We start from the raw sequence: 20,495 nt of genomic DNA, 5'->3' as shown, positions 1-20,495 counted from the left end.
ACCAACACAGATGTCCAGAACACTGTGGAATTTTGCGATGAAAACAGACGACTTAATAGCTGGCCACAATGCTGTCCTAATATGCCCGCTACAATCCGTGACGTCACGCGCAAACGTCATCATACCGAGACGTTTTCAGCGGAATATTTTGCGGGAAATTTAAAATTGCACTTTACTAATCTAACCCGGCCGTATTGGCATGTGTTGCAATGTTAAGATTTCATCATTGATATATAAACTATCAGACTGCGTGGTCGGTAGTAGTGGGTTTCAGTAGGCCTTTAAAGGGTCCAAACCCCACACCATTTGCAGAGAACTTTACCACTTCAAATCAAACAGCTCAACCCCCTTATACTCCTCACTGAGCTGCAAAAACCACCTGCCAAGAACTTTTCTCTCCATGAGTCCACCCGTGTTTCAGCCAGGCAGCCTTGGTTTTACATACGCAGCGAGATGACCTGAGGATAAATGTTACCTCGGTTTCATTTTATGGCAAGCAATCATCAGAGCTGCTTGAATAGCAGACCCTCCACCTAATGAGAAAACCATGAGGCGCATTTTATGAACACACAACCTGGGTGTATGCGTAAAAACATAAATAAAAACACAGTAAGTTGAACAAGGATGTGCCGTAAAACCTAATCTTGATTATATTATGCTTTAAGACTATAAGTCTCAGGGCTATTTAACTAGCGGCCCAGAGGCCATGCTAGCCCCCAAAAGATCAGTTCAAAACTTGGGACACTAACATTTTTGCAGGAAATTTCTAAAAACCGGAGAGTGCTCCTGTTGTGTACTACTGTTAACATATTTGCAGAACATTTTTATTGATATTTTAATAGGAATATACCAATAGATTGATTTTTATTCCTAAATTTCAAGTAAATCAGTCTGTCCTCGGCTAATTTGCCTTCCGAAAAATAGGTATCGATCGAAGATCGTTTTAAAAGGGAATCGATTGATTTTATCGATACCGGAGAAAGGGAAACATTGGATTTAACAACGGCAGACTTTATATGAAGTTTAGCACTTTTAAAAATAAGGACGTTAAAACGTTGAGTCCGTTAAAAGAAAAAGGGCAAATAGCTATGGTGGTCGAGAAAGGTCATAACAAACGCAAACGCTGTTAGAATAATTATGTGTAAGTTATCACACAACTCTTATGCTTAAAGTCCGTTGCTATAGTTATTACCGTATTTTTCGGAGTATAAGTCGCTCCGGAGAATAAGTCGCACCGGCCGAAAATGCATAATAAAGAAGGAAAAAAACATATATAAGTCACACTGGAGTATAAGTCGCATTTTTTGGGGAAATGTATTTGATAAAACCCAACACCAAGAATAGACATTTGAAAGGCAATTTAAAATAAATAAAGAATAGTGAACAACAGGCTGAATAAGTGTACGTTATATGACGCATAAATAACCAACTGAGAACGTGCCTGGTATGTTAACGTAACATATTATGGTAAGAGTCATTCAAATAACTATAACATATAGAACATGCTATACGTTTACCAAACAATCTGTCACTCCTAATCGCTGAATCCCATGAAATCTTATACGTCTAGTCTCTTACGTGAATGAGCTAAATAATAGTATTTGATATTTTACGGTAATGTGTTAATAATTTCACACATAAGTCGCTCCTGAGTGTAAGTCGCACCCCCGGCAAAACTATGAAAAAAACTGCGATTTATAGTCCGAAAAATACGGTAGCTATTGGGCTTAAGCTGTACTTTTTCTGTCTGTGCAAGGACAAAACTTGTTATCAGCTACGGCATATGAGGGGTTGCCTCGTCGCAGATATTTTGTTTGTCTTAGCCCACTAACGACCAAGGACTTCAAGGGACCTCAACGAAGATAAGACGACAGCACGCAGACGAAGCAGAGACAAGGCAATCACAAGGCCCCAAGCACATTCCGTCACGTATTGTGCGTACTGGAAGCTGCTTTGCATGAACTATGTGACCACTCCTTTTAGAGGCGTCCTCAGTGACGTTACCAGGGACCTCCCAAATAAATAGAGGAGCACGTGGGACTGTTAGCTCAGAGCGTGGTGGGAGATTGTAACTCATACTTGCCAACCCTCCCGTTTTTACCGGGAGACTCCCGGTATTCAGCGCCTTTCCCGATAACCTTCCGGCAGAAATTTTCTCCCGACAAACTCCCGGTATTCAGCCGGAGCTGGAGGCCACGCCCCCTCCAGCTCAATGCGGACCTGAGTGGGGACAGCCTGTTCTCACGTCCGCTTTCCCACAATATAAACAGCTTGCCTGCCCAATGATGTCATAACTGTAGAATGATCGAGGGCGAGTTCTTGGTTTCTTATGTGGGTTTATTGTTAGGCAGTTTCATTAACGTCCTCCCAGCGCGGTAACAACACACAACAACAGCAGTCACGTTTAGTCTACCGTAAAGCAGTTCTTCTGCCGTAAACAGCAATGTTGTGACACTCTTAAACAGGAAAATACTGCCATCTACTGGATAGCCTCCAGAACACTGAAATTCAAGTATTTATTTTATTTATATGTATAATAAAATAAATAAATAAATATATATATATATATATATATATATATATATATATATATATATATATATATATATATATATATATATATATATATATATATATATATATATATATATATATATATATATATATATATATATATATATACATGTATAGCTAGAATTCACTGAAAGTCAAGTATTTCATACATATATATATATATATATATATATATATATATATATATATATATATATATATATATATATATATATATATATATATGAAATACTTGAGTTGGTGAATTCTAGCTTAAATATATTCCCCTCTTAACCACGCCACCAACCACGCCCCCCGCCCCCCGCCCCACCCCCGACCACACCCCCACCCCCACCCCCCACCTCCCGGTATCGGAGGTCTCAAGGTTGGTAAGTATGTTGTAACTGAGCGTGCAATCCCAAACGTCTCTCCTCGTTGAGCCAAATTGAACTCTGTCTCTGCATGATTCCTTGCCTCTTGTCTGTTTAATAAATGTCATCAGTGTTTGAACCTGACAAACTCCACAAAATAATAATATAAATTACAACACAAAACCTTACAGTTACAGCACAAAACAACACAACACAATAACAAAGCGCCAACAAATCTTTAAGCCACAAATGACGCAACTGACACAACAAAAGGGACAGCAAAACAAGGAGAAGTCATTTGATGGGAAACAAATAAATACGAGATCAGAGAGGCTATGGAAATTAGGAAGCAAAGGGCCAACACCATCAACAGGGATGAGGGGGCACTTATGCTTCTGCACACCTGAGACGCTGTCCCTCATCTGCGACGCCTGGGCGGAGAACTGATACTGTATGGCCGGGTCGAGGAACTTTATTTAGCGTTATATAAACGTTGGTTACAGTAGTTTTATTGAAAATGTCTCGAACGTTGAAAATGAAAACAGAAAGTGTTTCCTGTTGTTAATTCAACATAAAAAGTTGGTTACACTTTATTCAAATAAGATGTGAATGCATTAGTCATTAACTGTTGTTTACTTGCTTGTTTGTATCCATAATTCAGTTATATCTAATTCCCAAGAAATAACAGGAATATTGCAAACTTCACCTGCAGTGTCCAATATCCAGTATTCATTTCACGGTCACACTGGTTGATTTGTTATGCTAAAAAGTTACTGAATCGATTTCAACTGACTGAATCGTTCCGGATTGTATCTTTAAAAAAAAAAAAAAAGAAGGAATGTCTCTGAATCGTATGGGCGAGAAGTACAAACCCTGTTTCCATATAAGTTGGGAAATTGTGTTAGATGTAAATATAAACGGAATACAATTATTTGCAAATCTTTTTCAACCCATATTCAATTGAATGCACTACAAAGACAAGATATGTGATGTTCAAACTCATAAACTTTTTTTTTTTTTTTGCAAATGATAATAACTTAGAAATTTCATTGCTGCAACACATGCCAAAGTAGTTGGGAAAGGGCATGTTCACCACTGTGTTACATGTCCTTTCCTTTTAACAACACTCAGTAAACGTTTGAGAACTGAGAAGACACATTTTTGAAGCTTCTCAGGTGGAATTCTTTCCCATTCTTGCTTGATGTACAGCTTAAGTTGTTCAACAGTCCGGGGGTCTCCGTTGTGGTATTTTAGGCTTCATAATGTGCCACACATTTTCAATGGGAGACAGGTCTGGACTACAGGCAGGCCAGTCTAGTACCCGCACTCTTTTACTATGAAGCCACGTTGATGTAACACGTGGCTTGGCATTGTCTTGCTGAAATAAGCAGGGGCGTCCATGGTAACGTTGCTTGGATGGCAACATATGTTGCTCCAAAACCTGTATGGTATGTACCTTTCAGCATTAATGGTGCCTTCACAGATGTGTAAGTTACCCATGTCTTGGGCACTAATACACCCCCCATACCATCACAGATGCTGGCTTTTCAACTTTGCGCCTATAACAATCCGGATGGTTCTTTTCCTCTTTGGTCCGGAGGACACGACGTCCACAGTTTCCAAAAACAATTTGAAATGTGGACTCGTCAGACCACAGAACACTTTTCCACTTTGTATCAGTCCATCTTAGATGAGCTCAGGCCCAGCGAAGCCGACGGCGTTTCTGGGTGTTGTTGATAAACGGTTTTCGCCTTGCTTAGGAGAGTTTTAACTTGCACTTACAGATGTAGCGACCAACTGTAGTTACTGACAGTGGGTTTCTGAAGTGTTCCTGAGCCCATGTGGTGATATCCTTTACACACTGATGTCGCTTGTTGATGCAGTACAGCCTGAGGGATTGAAGGTCACGGGCTTAGCTGCTTACGTGCAGTGATTTCTCCAGATTCTCTGAACCCTTTGATGATATTACGGACCGTAGATGGTGAAATCCCTAAATTCCTTGCAATAGCTGGTTGAGAAAGGTTTTTCTTAAACTGTTCAACAATTTGCTCACGCATTTGTTGACAAAGTGGTGACCCTCGCCCCATCCTTGTTTGTGAATGACTGAGCATTTCATGGAATCTACTTTCATACCCAATCATGGCACCCACCTGTTCCCAATTTGCCTGTTCACATGTGGGATGTTCCAAATAAGTGTTTGATGAGCTTTCCTCAACTTTATCAGTATTTATTGCCACCTTTCCCAACTTCTTTGTCACGTGTTGCTGGCATCAAATTCTAAAGTTAATGATTATTTGCAACAAAACAAAAAAATGTTTATCAGTTTGAACATCAAATATGTTGTCTTTGTAGCATATTCAACTGAATATGGGTTGAAAAGGATTTGCAAATCATTGTATTCCGTTTATATTTACATCTAACACAATTTCCCAACTCATATGGAAACGGGGTTCGTATATTTGATTTCAGCCGCACTTGATTAAAGATGATTTCGATTAGATCTCCGCTACTCCGAGGCTTAAACGATCTGCATGTTGGTGAAAGCATGCCACAAAAGTGCTGTGATTGCCTTAAAATCGTACGCGTACGTGTATTTACACGGAGGTGGAGAACATTTAGCAAAAGTCATGTGGGGGTTGAGGTGTGATAGCCTAACCCCTTAAATATACATAAACACCAAAATGACAAAACAGGCCCTCCTTACATTTTTGGCCAGAATTATTGAGTGAGAGTGAAGTTGCCCCACACAGACCTTGTATGTTAGGCGGCATGCATGCACGACTTGACAGGAAACAGAACCCTGTTTTGCAAGACTACATTTTGTGAATGCTGAGTTGCTAGGCAATTAAAAAAAAAAATCTGGTATTCAGGTCCATTAGAATGTCGGTTATATTCATGAATGTTCCTTGACAGCACAGAGGTGGTCCAAATATCCATTTGATCTTTTTCGAACTCAAATCCCATTTGACACAAAATAAGTGAGGTAAGGAGATATTTCCTGACTTCTGGATTAAAACGCTTTGCAATCAATTCGTTCCCTCACAATGTCGAGCCATTGTTGATAACGTGTAACCAATCGACACCACTTTTAAGTAGAAATGTCCGATAATGGCTTTTTTGCCAATATCCCGATATTGTCCAACTCTTAAATACCGATTCCGATACCAACCGATACTGATATATACAGTCGTGGAATTAACACATTATTATGCCTAATTTTGTTGTGATGCCCCGCTGGATGCATTAAACAATGCAACAAGGTTTTCCAAAATAAATCAACTCAAGTTATGGAAAAAAAAATGCCAACATGGCACTGCCATATTTATTATTGAAGTCACAAAGTGCATTATTTTTTTTAACATGCCTCAGAACAGCAGCTTGGAATTTGGGACATGCTCTCCCTGAGAGAGCATGAGGAGGTTGAGGTGGGCGGGGTTGAGGTGGGGGGCTGGGGGAGGGGTAGCGTCGTATATTGTAGCGTCCAGGTAGAGTTAGTGCTGCAAGGGGTTCTGGGTATTTGTTCTGTTGTGTTTATGTTGTGTTACGGTGCGGATGTTGTCCCGAAATGTGTTTGTCATTCTTGTTTGGTGTGGCTTCACAGTGTGGCGCATATTTGGAACAGTGTTAAAGTTGTTTATACGGCCACTCTCAGTGTGACCTGTATGGCTGTTGACCAAGTTTGCCTTGCATTCACTTGGGTGTGTGAAAAACGGTAGATATTATGTGATTGGGCCGGCACGCAAAGCCAGTGCCTTTAAGGTTTTATTGGCGCTCTGTACTTCTCCCTCCGTCCGTGTACACAGCGGCGTTTTAAAAAGTCATACATTTTACTTTTTTAAACCGATACCGATAATTTCCGATATTACATTTTAAAGCATTTATCGGCCGATAATATCGGCAGTCCGATATTATCGGACATCTCTACTTTTAAGGCATTGATACTACCGTATTTTTCGGACTATAAGTCGCAGTATTTTCATAGTTTGGCCGGGGGTGCGACTTATACTCAGGAGCGACTTATGTGTGAAATTATTAACACATTACCGTTAAATATCAAATAATATTATTTAGCTCATTCACGTAAGAGACTAGACGTATAAGATTTCATGGGATTTAGCGATTAGGAGTGACAGATTGTTTGGTAAACGTATAGCATGTTCTATATGTTATAGTTATTTGAATGACTCTTACCATAATATGTTACGTTAACACACCAGGCACGTTCTCAGTTGGTTATTTATCCGTCATATAACGTACACTTATTCAGCCTGTTGTTCACTATTCTTTATTTATTTTAAATTGCCTTTCAAATGTCTATTCTTGGTGTTGGGTTTTATCAAATACATTTCCCCAAAAAATGCGACTTATACTCCAGTGCGACTTATATGTGTTTTTTTCCTTCTTTATTATGCATTTTCGGCCGGTGCGACTTATACGAAAAATACAGTATATGTTACACACTCACCTCATTGACCTGCTGCTTGTCCAGGTGAAAGATCTGCCCTGAAGATGTGGCTGCGATCTCCTCGTAGACCCTGTAGCCCGGTTGGGAGCGGTCCCCACAGTCCCCGGTTAGCACAAAAACCACCTGGAAGAGATAAGAGGACTGCTAGGGAGCTTTCTTGAACTAGCTTCTTCCACTTGCCCCGATTGTTGCGTATTAGTACAAACCCTGTTTCCGTATGAGTTGGGAAATTGTGTTATTTAAAATAAAACAGCAAAGTCCATTTGGCTGCCATCTGTTTTAATTATGAGACACAATTTTGTCAAAATCATGATTTTTTTTTTCATGCTTGAAATAAGAAATGATTACTTTAAAAAAAAGTAGTTTTATACTTGTGAGTGTTGATGACACAGCTTTGCAACAGTTGATATTCTAGTTCCAAGCATGTTTTACTCAATATAGGTCATCAAATCTCAGCAACAAGCTGTAATATCTTACTGAGATCATTTAGGAGCAAAACCCTTAAAACAAGTAAAACACTCTAACATAAAATCTGCTTAGTGAGAAGAATGATCTTATCAGACAGTAAATAAGCAAATTCCACCCTTATTTGAGATATTTAAAGGCCTACTGAAATTAAATGTTTTTATTTAAACAGGGATAGCAGATCCATTCTATGTGTCATACTTGATCATTTCGCGATATTGCCATATTTTTGATGAAAGGATTTAGTAGAGAACAACGACGATAAAGGTCGCAACTTTTGGTCGCTGATAAAAAAAAGCCTTGCGTATACCGGAAGTAGCGTGACGTCACCGGAGGAAGGACTCCTCACATTTTCCCATTGTTTACAATGCAGTGAGAGGGATTCGGACAGAAAAAGCGACGATTACCCCATTAATTTGAGCGAGGATGAAAGATTTGTGGATGAGGAACGTGAGAGTGAAGGACTTGAGTGCAGTGCAGGACGTATCTTTTTTCGCTCTGACCGTAACTTAGGTACAAGGGCTCATTGGATTCCACACTCTCTCCTTTTTCTATTGTGGATCACGGATTTGTATTTTAAACCACCTCGGATACTATATCCTCTTGAAAATGAGAGTCGAGAACGCGAAATGGACATTCACGGTGACTTTTATCTCCACAACAATACATCGGCGAAGCTCTTTAGCTACTGAGCTAACGTGATAGCATCGGGCTCAAATGCAGATAGAAACAAAATAAATAAACCCCTGACTGGAAGGATAGACAGAAGATCAACAATACTATTAAACCATGGACATGTAAATACACGGTTAATAATTCCCAGCCTGGCGAAGCTTAGCAATGCTGTTGCTAATGACGCCATTGAAGCTAACTTAGCAACGGGACCTCACAGAGCTATGATAAAACATTAGCGCTCCACCTACGCCAGCCCTCATCTGCTCATCAACACCCGTACTCACCTGCGTTCCAGCGATCGACGGTAGGACGAAGGACTTCACCCGATCATCGGTGCGGTCGGCGGCTAGCGTCGGCTAGCGCGTCTGCTATCCAAGTAAGTCCTCCTGGTTGTGTTGCTACAGCCAGCCGCTAATACACCGATCCCACCTACAACTTTCTTCTTTGCAGTCTCCATTGTTCATTAAACAAATTGCAAAAGATTCACCAACACAGATGTCCAGAATACTGTGGAATTTTTAAATGAAAACAGAGCTTTTTTGTATTGGGATTCAATGGGGTACCAATACTTCCGGTTCAACGATTGACGTCACGCGCATACGTCATCATACATAGACGTTTTCAACTGGAAGTTTAGCGGGAAATTTAAAATTGCACTTTATAAGTTAACCCGGCCGTATTGTCATGTGTTGCAATGTTAAGATTTCATCATTGATATATAAACTATCAGACTGCGTGGTCGGTAGTAGTGGGTTTCAGTAAGCCTTTAATCTTACTTAGATTTCCGTTTTTGCAGTGCATGTACACTATATTATTATAGTTTATCGGCGCAGTAGATGGATCTCAATTACCTGCAATATTAGCTGCCTCTTACTAGCAGCTTTTCAGTATTTACAATGCACAGAAAAGAGAAAGACAAATGTGTTATTGTCTCTCTAGTGATTGTGGATGATGGGCAAGATATAAAAAAAGTGCAATTTTGTCATGAACTGAACCCTAACATACGTCAGTCATCACATGGTAATCATTAAGGCCTCCACATCCACCCTTGAAAGGTCGCTGACGTTTACCTGTGACTGACGGAGTTGCACAAGCTGCAGAACATCTCTTTTCAAGCGATAGTCCTTAGCCCGAGCGTCGGTGAAGACATAGATGAAGGATCCAGGTAGCGAAACCTCCAGCGCCTTCTTGATGGCTCCGACACTCATCTCAGGGCAGTCGCCACCACCCTGTGTGAATCACAAGCATATAATGTCTGATCTACTAACATCCAAATTCCACGCTCTAAACAGCGTGTGAAAACTATAACATTGCGTGTACTATTAGTGGGAATGTGTGTGATCTACTAATACAGGGGTGTCCAAACTTTTTCCACTGAGGGCCGCACACGGAAAAATTAAAGCATGTGGGGGCCATTTTGATATTTTTCATTTTCAAACCATAACAAAATATATGCATTTTTTATTTATTTTACCTTTAGGGGTCCCGGGGACCATAAAGGGTCTCAGTCATTAAAATGTTAAAAATAAGTCAGATTATTTTTTTTTTATTATTATTTAACGCTTACAGTAAATCTCTATATCAACTTCAAGTTGATATAAAGTAATACAAATTAAAAACAATGTTTTATGGCTTTTCTGTCAAAAACAACTTAGTTTTTTTATAGTTAAACTGAAATATGCAGTATTTAGTAATTAGAGCCCTAAAAGATCAATAATGCAAGACACCATTGATTTTAATTCTTTCATATTTTTGAGTAATCACAGTGAAAAGATGAATAAAAAAATCACTGAATATATTTGGGATCCAAAAGGTGCCCCACTCATAAAGTGATACATTTTTATTAGGTTTTTCTTTTACTTTCAACACTTAAGTTACGAGATCAACTTCAGATATATCTGTCGATTTTATGCTGGAACTATTTGTTTTATGCGCTTTTGTCAAAGAAAACTTTGATGTTTTTATATGGCTACTACACAATATATGCAATATTTACCACATAAAACATTTTAAAGTGAAATATCTGAAGTAATTGGAGCCCTGAAAATAATTCATTATAACATGGATTTTTTGTCATTATTTTTTTTTTTTTGAGCAATGGCAAAAAAAAAAGAAAAATGAAGAAAGACAAAAGAAAAAAAAACAGCCTCCACGGCAGCTTTTGTGTCAACATTGCAACTTTTTCTCGTTAGATTTCACCTCATTTTAATGTTCTTTTTTATTTTTACAATAGTATTTCCAGAATGTGTGGCGGGCCGGTAAACAATTAGCTGCGGGCCGCAAATGGCCCCCGGGCCGCACTTTGGACACCCCTGTACTAAGACTATATTGATAACAAGTGCAAAATTGGTGCAGACTATTTAAATGAGGTTTTTGCATTTACTATACAGGCTGTGCCTAAGGAGACACTCATTTCTCTCCACATTCATGACATCATATGCTCCAACAGTCCAAAATGTGCTGCTTTGTTATGGACAGGACTGGGGGATATGGACGAAAAAGTATATCTGTCATGATCTGTGGCCCGGATCATGTTTTTGTTATATTCTGTTAGTTTTGGACTCCCTTAGTTCCTGTTTTTATGCACCCTTGTTTGCTTTTAGTTACCATGGGTGCTTATTGTTTCCACCTGTCTCTGATTGGTGCTCGGGACGCTCACCTGTTTCCCGAGCACTAATCAGAGGGACTATTTAATCCTGCCTTTGCCGGTCAGTCGGCCTGGCTTCATTGTTTGCTTCATTACGTGAGTATTCCTTATCTCTAGTCTATGCCAAGTGTTAGCTTTTGCGACCAGTGCGATCGGCACGTTGTCCCTTCGGCTTGTTTTCTGTTTTTGTACTTCTTTGATTTTTGAGTAATAAGTCATGTTCCTACCTGCACGCTTTGTCCGGAGTTGTCCGTCTGCATCCCAGGGGAACAAACCCCGCAGTACACTGCGACAATATCTTGATATATAGTTACTTAAACTTGATATTCGATATATATCTCGATATATTTTTCGGTAAAAGTATCCATATAAAGACCCCAAAAGGGACAAGCGGTAGAAAATGGATGGATGGATGGACTACTGTAAACACTTTTATTAACCCAGTTAGTCAAGATGGGTATTAACAGCACAGAAAATAAACTGTTTAAGTAGTACAGAATTACATAACATAAATAAAATAAAATAAATATTCTTTCTATGTAAAATTAATAACATAGCTGTGCAAATAATACAAATTGTATCAAACTCAGATAAAAAAAATACATTTGCAGGCAGGCACTTTTTAATTCCCCTTCCTGGTTCGATGACCCGCCCTATCTTGCCTCTGATTGGCCTGTCCCTAACCAATGGTGACTCATCATAGTAAACAACCAACCAATCATGGATGTTCTTATACGTGCAAGCAGGACTTGGAAGGAGGAAGGGGAGGAGTTTAGTAGCTGTCACACCAAATTTCTTCCCTCTACAAAAACCTTCCCTCCCCCATTTACTTCCGTGGTCATGTTTCCTCTTACGTCATTGACAGCGATCGATAGCACTTCGGCTTTGACTGCCCGTCGCTGGAAGGATACTTCGTCTTTGACAGCTGCTGGAATCTGAAGAAATTGATTATTTTTTTTTTTTTTTGTACAGGCGCGAAACAGGACAGTCGCGTGCAGGTTAAGGACCCCCGGCAACTTTGTGATTTTACTGGACGCAGCCCCAGAAGTAAATTGGGGAGGGAAGGTTTTTGTAGAGGGAAGAAATTTGGCGTGACATAGCCCATGGAGGGAGAGCGGGGAAGAACCATAGACATCTTATAAGTAGACGCAGCATTGGCTGCTGTGACGCGAGAAATTCGGCCGCCATCTTGAAGTGGTGATGAGGAGCCGGCGAGCAGCCTAAACTGAGAGTTGACAGGTAGAAAACAAAGATGCCGGGCTGGTGTCCAGCGTTTTCCTGCCCAAATGAGTGGACTGTTGAAAATAGGAATCGGGGGATTACTTTTCACAAGTAAGATTTAACATTAACGTACTATTGGTTGTATTTTGTGAAAAAAAATATTACCACAGAGTCGAGAAGGAGCAAAGATATTTGATTGTTCATTGTGGGGTAAGACAGAATTTGTTTTTATTCTGAATCCAGTGAAACAGATTGGTGGTTTTAGCTGATATAAAGACTTTCAGGTGTTTGTATATGTTTATGTTTAAGTATTTGGCAGTCTTTTATCCAAAAGTGACATATATAAAACAATCACTGTAAAAATTATCATTTAAGAGAAAAATGTAATACAAAATATCAATACAAAGTGTCAAGACAGAATAAACTCTATACAGTCTATAGTTCCCTAAAATATATAGATATCTAATGTATTCATACATTGTTTATGTAGGATATACGCATGTTTATATAACCTAATCATATTGTTTCTTCAATTTAAAAATAGCTGACCGTTTTTTTCCCCCTTCTCTGGGATTATATTCCCAGTTTTGATCTCAGACGTCTGGTCACTTATAGCGTATAAGAATATTCTATTACTGTTAAGCAAACTATGAATAATAAAACACGCCAAAACATGTGTCCTTTATCATAGCTACACGTATGACCAAAAAACGCGTGAAAATCAGTGGTATTCAGTGAGGTAAAATGAATTAAATGCGCTGACAGTTCATTGCTCCTGCCAAATGAATTGCACTGAGTGGAGCGGATCACCACTCCAAGATGGCGTCCCCGCGTCTCGTCAGCGCCAGTAGGCAGTAGCGGTCGATGCTGCGTAGACTTATAAGATGTCTATGGGGAGAACAAGGAACACAACAAATAAGCGGTGTTTGGTAATTTTAACGGGAAATAAATTATATCGATATAACCATATTTTCTTTATTCAGACCTTGTTTAAAAATATACCGATATATCTTAGAAACTCGACATATCGCCCAGCCCTAGTTATGGAAGGTCGATATACTTGAGAAGTGCGATCTTAGACAACAAAACCTATTTTAAGCGTGCCCAAGATTTGCTCTGGGAGTCACCTGTGTTGTGATGGTGCATCTGGAAGGATCCAGAAATGCACGCAAGAATGCATGAAAATGCATGTTGCAGAATGTTTTTGTCATATGAAAGATGTGAGAGAAAACCCCCCGCAAAAATACAAAAAAACACCAAAACAAATCATTTGACTTTGTTTTAATCAGCCCCTTAATCCAGTAGCTTTACAATAATTAAATTATATTGCTGAATAGACAAATGCAGAATATTTTGTATTAATGCACTGCAAAAAGTGAAATCTAAGTAAGATTAAATATCTCAAATAAGGGTGATATTTGCTTATTTTCTGTCTGATAAGATAATTCTTCTCACTAAGCAGATTTTATGTTGGTGTTTTACTTGTTTTAAGTGTTTTGGTCCTAAATGATCTCAGTAAGATATTACAGCTTGTTGCTGAGATTTGATGACCTATATTGAGTAAAACATGCTTGAAACTAGAATATCAACTGTTGCAAAGCTGTGTCATCAACACTCACAAGTATAAAACTACTTTTTTAAAGTAATAATTTCTTACTTCAAGCATGAAAAAAAAAAAATCATGATGCCGAGCGCATATCATTATGTCAAGGTAATGCATACTTGCCAACCTTGAGACCTCCGATACCGGGAGGTGGGGGGTGGGGGTGGGGGGACGTGGTCGGGGTGGGGCGGGGGCGGGGGCGTGGTTGGGGCGTGGTTAAGAGGGGAATATATTTAAGCTAGAATTCACCAACTCAAGTATTTCATATATATATATATATATATATATATATATATATATATATATATATATATATATATGTATGTGTGGGAAAAAATCACAAGACTATTTCATCTCTACAGGCCTGTTTCATGAGGGATTTCCTCAATCCTCAGGAGGATTGAGGAAATCCCTCATGAAACAGGCCTGTAGAGATGAAATAGTCTTGTGATTTTTTCCCACACATACATATTACGCTCTACCACGGTATCGAGCACTATTTTTTGGATAATCTAATTAAGACATATATATATATATATATATATATATATATATATATATATATATATATATATATATATATATATATATATATATATATATATATATGTATGTATGTATGTATGTACATGTATGAAATACTTGACTTTCAGTGAATTCTAGCTATATGTATATATATATATTTATTTTATTATACATATAAATAAAAACAAAAACTTGAATTTCAGTGTTCTGGAGGCTATCCAGTAGATGGCAGTATTGTCCTGTTTAAGAGTGTCACAACATTGCTGTTTACGGCAGAAGAACTGCTTTACGGTAGACTAAACGTGACTGCTGTTGTTGTGTGTTGTTACCGCGCTGGGAGGACGTTAATGAAACTGCCTAACAATAAAACCACATAAGAAACCAAGAACTCGCCCTCGATCATTCCACAGTGATGACGTCATTGGGCAGGCAAGCTGTTTATATTGTGGGAAAGCGGACGTGAGACCAGGCTGTCCCCACTCAGGTCCGCATTGAGCTGGAGGGGGCGTGGCCTCCACCTCCGGCTGAATACCGGGAGTTTGTCGGGAGAAAATTTCTGCTGGGAGGTTATCGGTAGAGGCGCTGAATACCGGGAGTCTCCCGCTAAAAACTAGAGGGTTGGCAAGTATGAGATAATGGCACTAGCATTTACTTCATTTAAGAATATTTTTCAACATATTGAGCAAAAAGGTCTCTTTTTTTTTTCTACCAAGAAAAGTGCACTTGTTATTAGTGAGAATATACTTATTTTAAGGTATTTTTGGGTTCATTGAGGTTAGCTAATTTTACTTGTTTTGGAAAGTCTTGACAAGCCGAATTTTCTTGTTCTATTGGCAGATAGTTTTGCTTACTTCAAATAAAATACCCCTAATTTTTGTAATTTTTTTTTTCTTGTTTTTGAACACTGACTTTTTGCAGTGTGACAGTCCAAAAATGTGGGCCCGGATGGAGGATTCTCTCTCTCCTTCATCTATCTTTGCAGCCTCCTTTCTCACAGCCATTTGTGCCTAACTGTGCCAGTTTGCAAACGTACTAAATAACGACACAAAACAGCGGCTGCTCTCTGTTTTGCTCATTTAAGAGACATTCTCTGTGCATGATCTTAGTAGGTCATCAGGTTTGCAGCAAAATGGCAACAAATTAAGACCTTTTCCATAAACCGTTCAGTCAATTACCGTATTTTTCGGAGTATAAGTCGCTCCGGAGTATAAGCCGCACCGGCCGAAAAGGCATAATAAAGAAGGAAAAAAACATATATAAGTCGCATTTTTGGGGGAAATGTATTTGATAAAACCCAACACCAAGAATAGACATTTGAAAGGCAATTTAAAATAAATAAAGAATAGTGAACAACAGGCTGAATAAGTGTACGTTATATGACGCATAAATAACCAACTGAGAACGTGCCTGGTATGTTAACGTAACATATTATGGTAAGAGTCATTCAAATAACTATAACATATAGAACATGCTATACGTTTACCAAACAATCTGTCACTCCTAATCGCTAAATCCCATGAAATCTTATATGTCTAGTCTCTTATGTGAATGAGCTAAATAATATTATTTGGTATTTTACGGTAATGTGTTAATCATTTCACACATAAGTCGCACCCCAAACTATGAAAAAAACTGCGACTTATAGTCCGAAAAATACGGTAATTAAAAGTGACAATCTAAAATGTGATTCATTGTGCAGGTTTCTTACTTCTACCATACACGGTGCGGTGACTAATCTTAGCGTATTTCCCCATGTTTCTTTCCAAATCAAACACAGATTCTGGACATAGTCCACATACGCTCACTGAAGCCTGCATTTCTGTGAGATAATATTGTGCTTTATCAACGGTGCATTGATCACTACATGTGTTATATCCCCGGTGGTGCAACGGTACACACTCCTGTCTTTCATGGCAGACGGGCACGGGTTTAATTCCCGACCAGGGTCGCGTCAAGAGAGCGTGAAAACTTAGCCAGAGCCGAACTGCGATTGACTTAGTTTGGTGACCCCCGACTGGAAGAAAACAAAAAAAACAAAAAAATCACTGCATGTGTTCTGTTCCCACCTGGACAAACAGCTCTTGGAGATCCTGCTGGAACTTTATGGGGTCGGTGCTGATGGACACAGGGCCGATATCTGAAAGGTCAGAAATGCAGATATTATATGGACAGAAGTATTGTATAGTATCAATAAACACTGGAAATATGGATGCCCCACAGTTACAGCCAATGTGTTCCTATACATCAGGGGTGTCGAACGAAAGAAACTGCTTTTCTAAATGTGTCCACCGGATGTCACAATAGCAATTCTGTTAGACAAGCAAACGGTTTATACTAGGGATGTCCGATAATGGCTTATTGCCGATATCCGATATTCCGATATTGTCCAACTCTTAATTAACCGATACCGATATCAACCGATTCCGATATATACAGTCGTGGAATTAACACATTATTATGTCTAATTTGGACAACCAGGTATGGTGAAGATAAGGTCCTTTTTAAAAAAATTAATAAAATAAAATAAGATAAATAAATGAAAAGCATTTTCTTGAATAAAAAAGAAAGTAAAACAATATAAAAACAGTTACATAGAAACTAGTAATTAATGAAAATGTGTAAAATTAATTGTTAAAGGTTAGTACTTTTAGTGGACCAGCAGCACACACAATCATGTGTGCTTACGGACTGTATCCCTTGCAGACTGTATTGATATATATTGATAAATAATGTAGGAACCAGAATATTAATAACAGAAAGAAACAACCCTGTTGTGTGAATGAGTGTAAATGGGGGAGGGAGGTTTTTTTGGGTTGGTGCACTAATTGTAAGTGTATCTTGTGTTTTTTATGTTGATTTAATTTAAAAAAAAACAAAAAAAAAACGATACCGATAATAAAAAAAACGATACCAATAATTTCCGATATTACATTTTAAAGCATTTATCGTCCGATAATATCAGCAGGCCGATATTATCGGACATCTCTAGTTTATACCAAGGCCAAGCAAGAGGTACACAGTAAAGGGTGACTGTGGCTCCTCCTCCTCGACCAACATGAGACTTAAAACCTGTTGTTTTATGTCTTCTGCTTCGAACACATCGTCATTTGGCCCCAAAATGTCTCTGTCAAACACGAGAAAAGTGTAGTTTTTAATAGTTTTTACTAGGGATGTCCGATATTATTGGACTGACTATATTATCAGCCGATAAATGCTTTAAAATGTAATATCGGAATTTATCGGTATCAGTTTCAAAATTATCGGTATCGGTTTCAATAAGTGAAATGCATTACTTTTTACAACGCCGCTGTGTACACGGACTTAGGGAGAAGTACAGAGCGCCAATAAACCTTAAAGGCACTGCCCAATCACATAATATCTTTGGTTTTTCACACACACAAGTGAATGCAAGGCAAAATTGGTCAACAGCCATACAGGTCACAGGGGCAGTATAGCTCGGTTGGTAGAGCGGCCGTGCCAGCAACTTCAGGGTTGCAGGTTCGATCCCCGCTTCCGCCATCCTCGTCACTGCCGTTGTGTCCTTGGGCAAGACACTTTACCCACCTGCTCCCAGTGCCACCCACACTGGTTTCAAAATGTAACTTAGATATTGGGTTTCACAATGTAAAGCGCTTTGAGTCACTTGAGAAAAGCGCTCTATAAATATAATTCACTTCACTTCACTTCACACTGATGGTTTTCCCATATTCAAACACAGTGTTACTGTTCAAACTGTGTGTAATGTTACAGTGGCCAAAAAAATGTAATATATATGTTAAATAAAACATCTGCCTAGTTTTTTTCTGAACACTTAGGCCTACTATGCTACTGTATTGTAATGTTGGTCATCACGGTGGTACTTGGAGAGCCAAGATACTTGGTGGAAAAAGTTGGAGAACCACTCTCTTAGAGTAATGACAAAGTGTGTCAAAGTGATGACATTCACCAAACTCAGTATTTCCCCCCAACGGTGGCGAGTGACCATAAAGAGCACTCGTAAAGGACCGTCACGCTTCTTTGTAAGCCTAATCACTAACCTTTTACAAGGTCCTTGAGGGGAGGGCCACGTTAACCAGAAGACAAACTGTGTGGTGTTGGGGCATCCCACTAGAACATCCCCCCCTCCTGCCAACGCCACCACTACAGGCGGGTTGTATGGGGGGTGGGGGGGTCTGAGAGGGTTTTCCGGAGGCCAGCATGGAGGCGATGGCGGGGTGGGTTAGGGTGATTGGGGTAATTACACACAGGCAGACGGCATATGCTTCTCATCAGGGACCCTCCCCCATTAGGGAACTCTTTATTTTCAAGCTCCGGCTTTCAAATACTGTATAGGACCTGGCCCGTTGTCGGTGCACGAATTCACATTTGACCAATCCCTGCAAATTATTAAAAAAACGTTGAACTTCCCCACACATTTTAGCCAATAATCCTCATCAAGTTTCCCTGTACATCATTCAATTTCCCTACTAAAATTGCACAGTTATAATTCACATTCCTGCAATAAATTCCTAGGAATACTTGAATTGAATATTGACAAAAGGCTGTCAATATTCAAAAAAGTTTAATGAATGCATTTCATGTAAATAAAGCATCTTTTTTAGAGATGTCCGATATTATCGGCCGATAAATGCCTTAAAAATGTAATATCGGAAATTATCGGTATCGTTTTTTTTTTTTTTTTTTTTTTTTTTTTTCATTAAATCAACATAAAAAACACAAAATACACTTACAATTAGTGCACCAACCCAAAAAACCTCCCTCCCCCATTCACACTCATTGACACAAAAGGGTTGTTTGTTTCTGTTATTAATATTCTGGTTCCTACATTATATATCAATATATATCAATACAGTCTGCAAGGGATACAGTCCGTAAGCACACATGATTGTGCATGCTGCTGGTCCACTAATAGTACTAACTTTTAACAGTTAATTTTACTCATTTTCATTAATTACTAGTTTCTATGTAACTGTTTTTATATGGTTTTACTTTCTTTTTTATTCAAGAAAATGTCTTTAATTTATTTATCTTATTTTATTTTATAATTTTTTTTAAAAAGTACCTTATCTTCACCATACCTGGTTGTCCAAATTAGGCATAATAATGTGTTAATTCCACGACTGTATATATCGGTATCGGTTGATATCGGTATCGGTTGGTATCGGTATCGTAATTAAAGAGTTGGACAATATCGGAATTGTTTTTATTCAGTCATTGGTGGAGCTAAGGATAATATTTGGATATTTTTTTAAAAATTGTTTTTAATATTGTTGTGCAGCACTTTGCAAACATTTTTGTTGTTTGAATGTGCTATATGGTACTTTAACTTAACTTTTGAATACAAATAAAGTGGATTGAAGTGGATTGGAACGCATGCATTTCATGTAAATAAAGCATATTTTTGGCAAATGCGTTGAAATCTTGTGCTTTTTGGCGTTAAGGTTACGAATAAGAATAAAAACATTGATGACGCATGAAATTGTCTTGAAAAAAGTACGTCTCAACATGTTTGCTGCACCTTCATGAAAAAGCTGCTGCGAAAACGGGCATTTTAGGACCGCGACAATCAATCAAAAAAACATGCAAACTCCTGAAGGAGTGGACCCACTAAAGCAATGGTTCTCCAACTTTTTTCACCGAGTACCACATCAGAGAAAAAAAATGGCTGTCCAAGCACCACCATGATGACCGACATTAGAATACAGTAGCGTAGTAGGCCTAAATATTCATTAAAAACAAACCAGGGGTTTTATTCAACACTAGCATTTAAAATTGCTGGCCACTGTAACATTACACACAGTTTGAATAGTTACACTGTGTTTGAAGGAAAATAAAACACTGTATATAAATTTCTATGTATACTTTAAAATATTTTTTGGGGGGGGGGAAACCTCCTGCAAAAGGCTGTCAATATTCAAAAATATTTCTATTTACTGTTTTAATTGGTTTTACCCTTTAAAATCGTTTTTA

At 38.6% G+C, this 20,495-nt stretch overlaps 1 protein-coding gene across 1 annotated transcript in view; it reads right to left on the bottom strand.

Moving 5' to 3' along the window:
• The window catches only part of hmcn2 (hemicentin 2), a 185,769-nt gene that overhangs the window by 159,731 nt on the left and 5,543 nt on the right, over positions 1-20,495 (bottom strand). Inside the window, exons 2-4 of the mRNA XM_062051110.1 lie at positions 16,592-16,662; positions 9,600-9,758; positions 7,390-7,512 (exon numbers count right to left, since the gene is read on the bottom strand). Coding sequence (XP_061907094.1) covers positions 7,390-7,512; positions 9,600-9,758; positions 16,592-16,662 — 353 coding nt within the window. The remainder of the gene's footprint in view (positions 1-7,389; positions 7,513-9,599; positions 9,759-16,591; positions 16,663-20,495) is intronic.

The sequence above is a fragment of the Entelurus aequoreus genome, linkage group LG06 (genome assembly GCF_033978785.1).
Source record: "Entelurus aequoreus isolate RoL-2023_Sb linkage group LG06, RoL_Eaeq_v1.1, whole genome shotgun sequence".
NCBI classification, from domain to species: domain Eukaryota; kingdom Metazoa; phylum Chordata; class Actinopteri; order Syngnathiformes; family Syngnathidae; genus Entelurus; species Entelurus aequoreus.
Note: the sequence above shows the minus strand (reverse complement) of the source record. Positions and strands in the feature narration are given on the sequence as shown.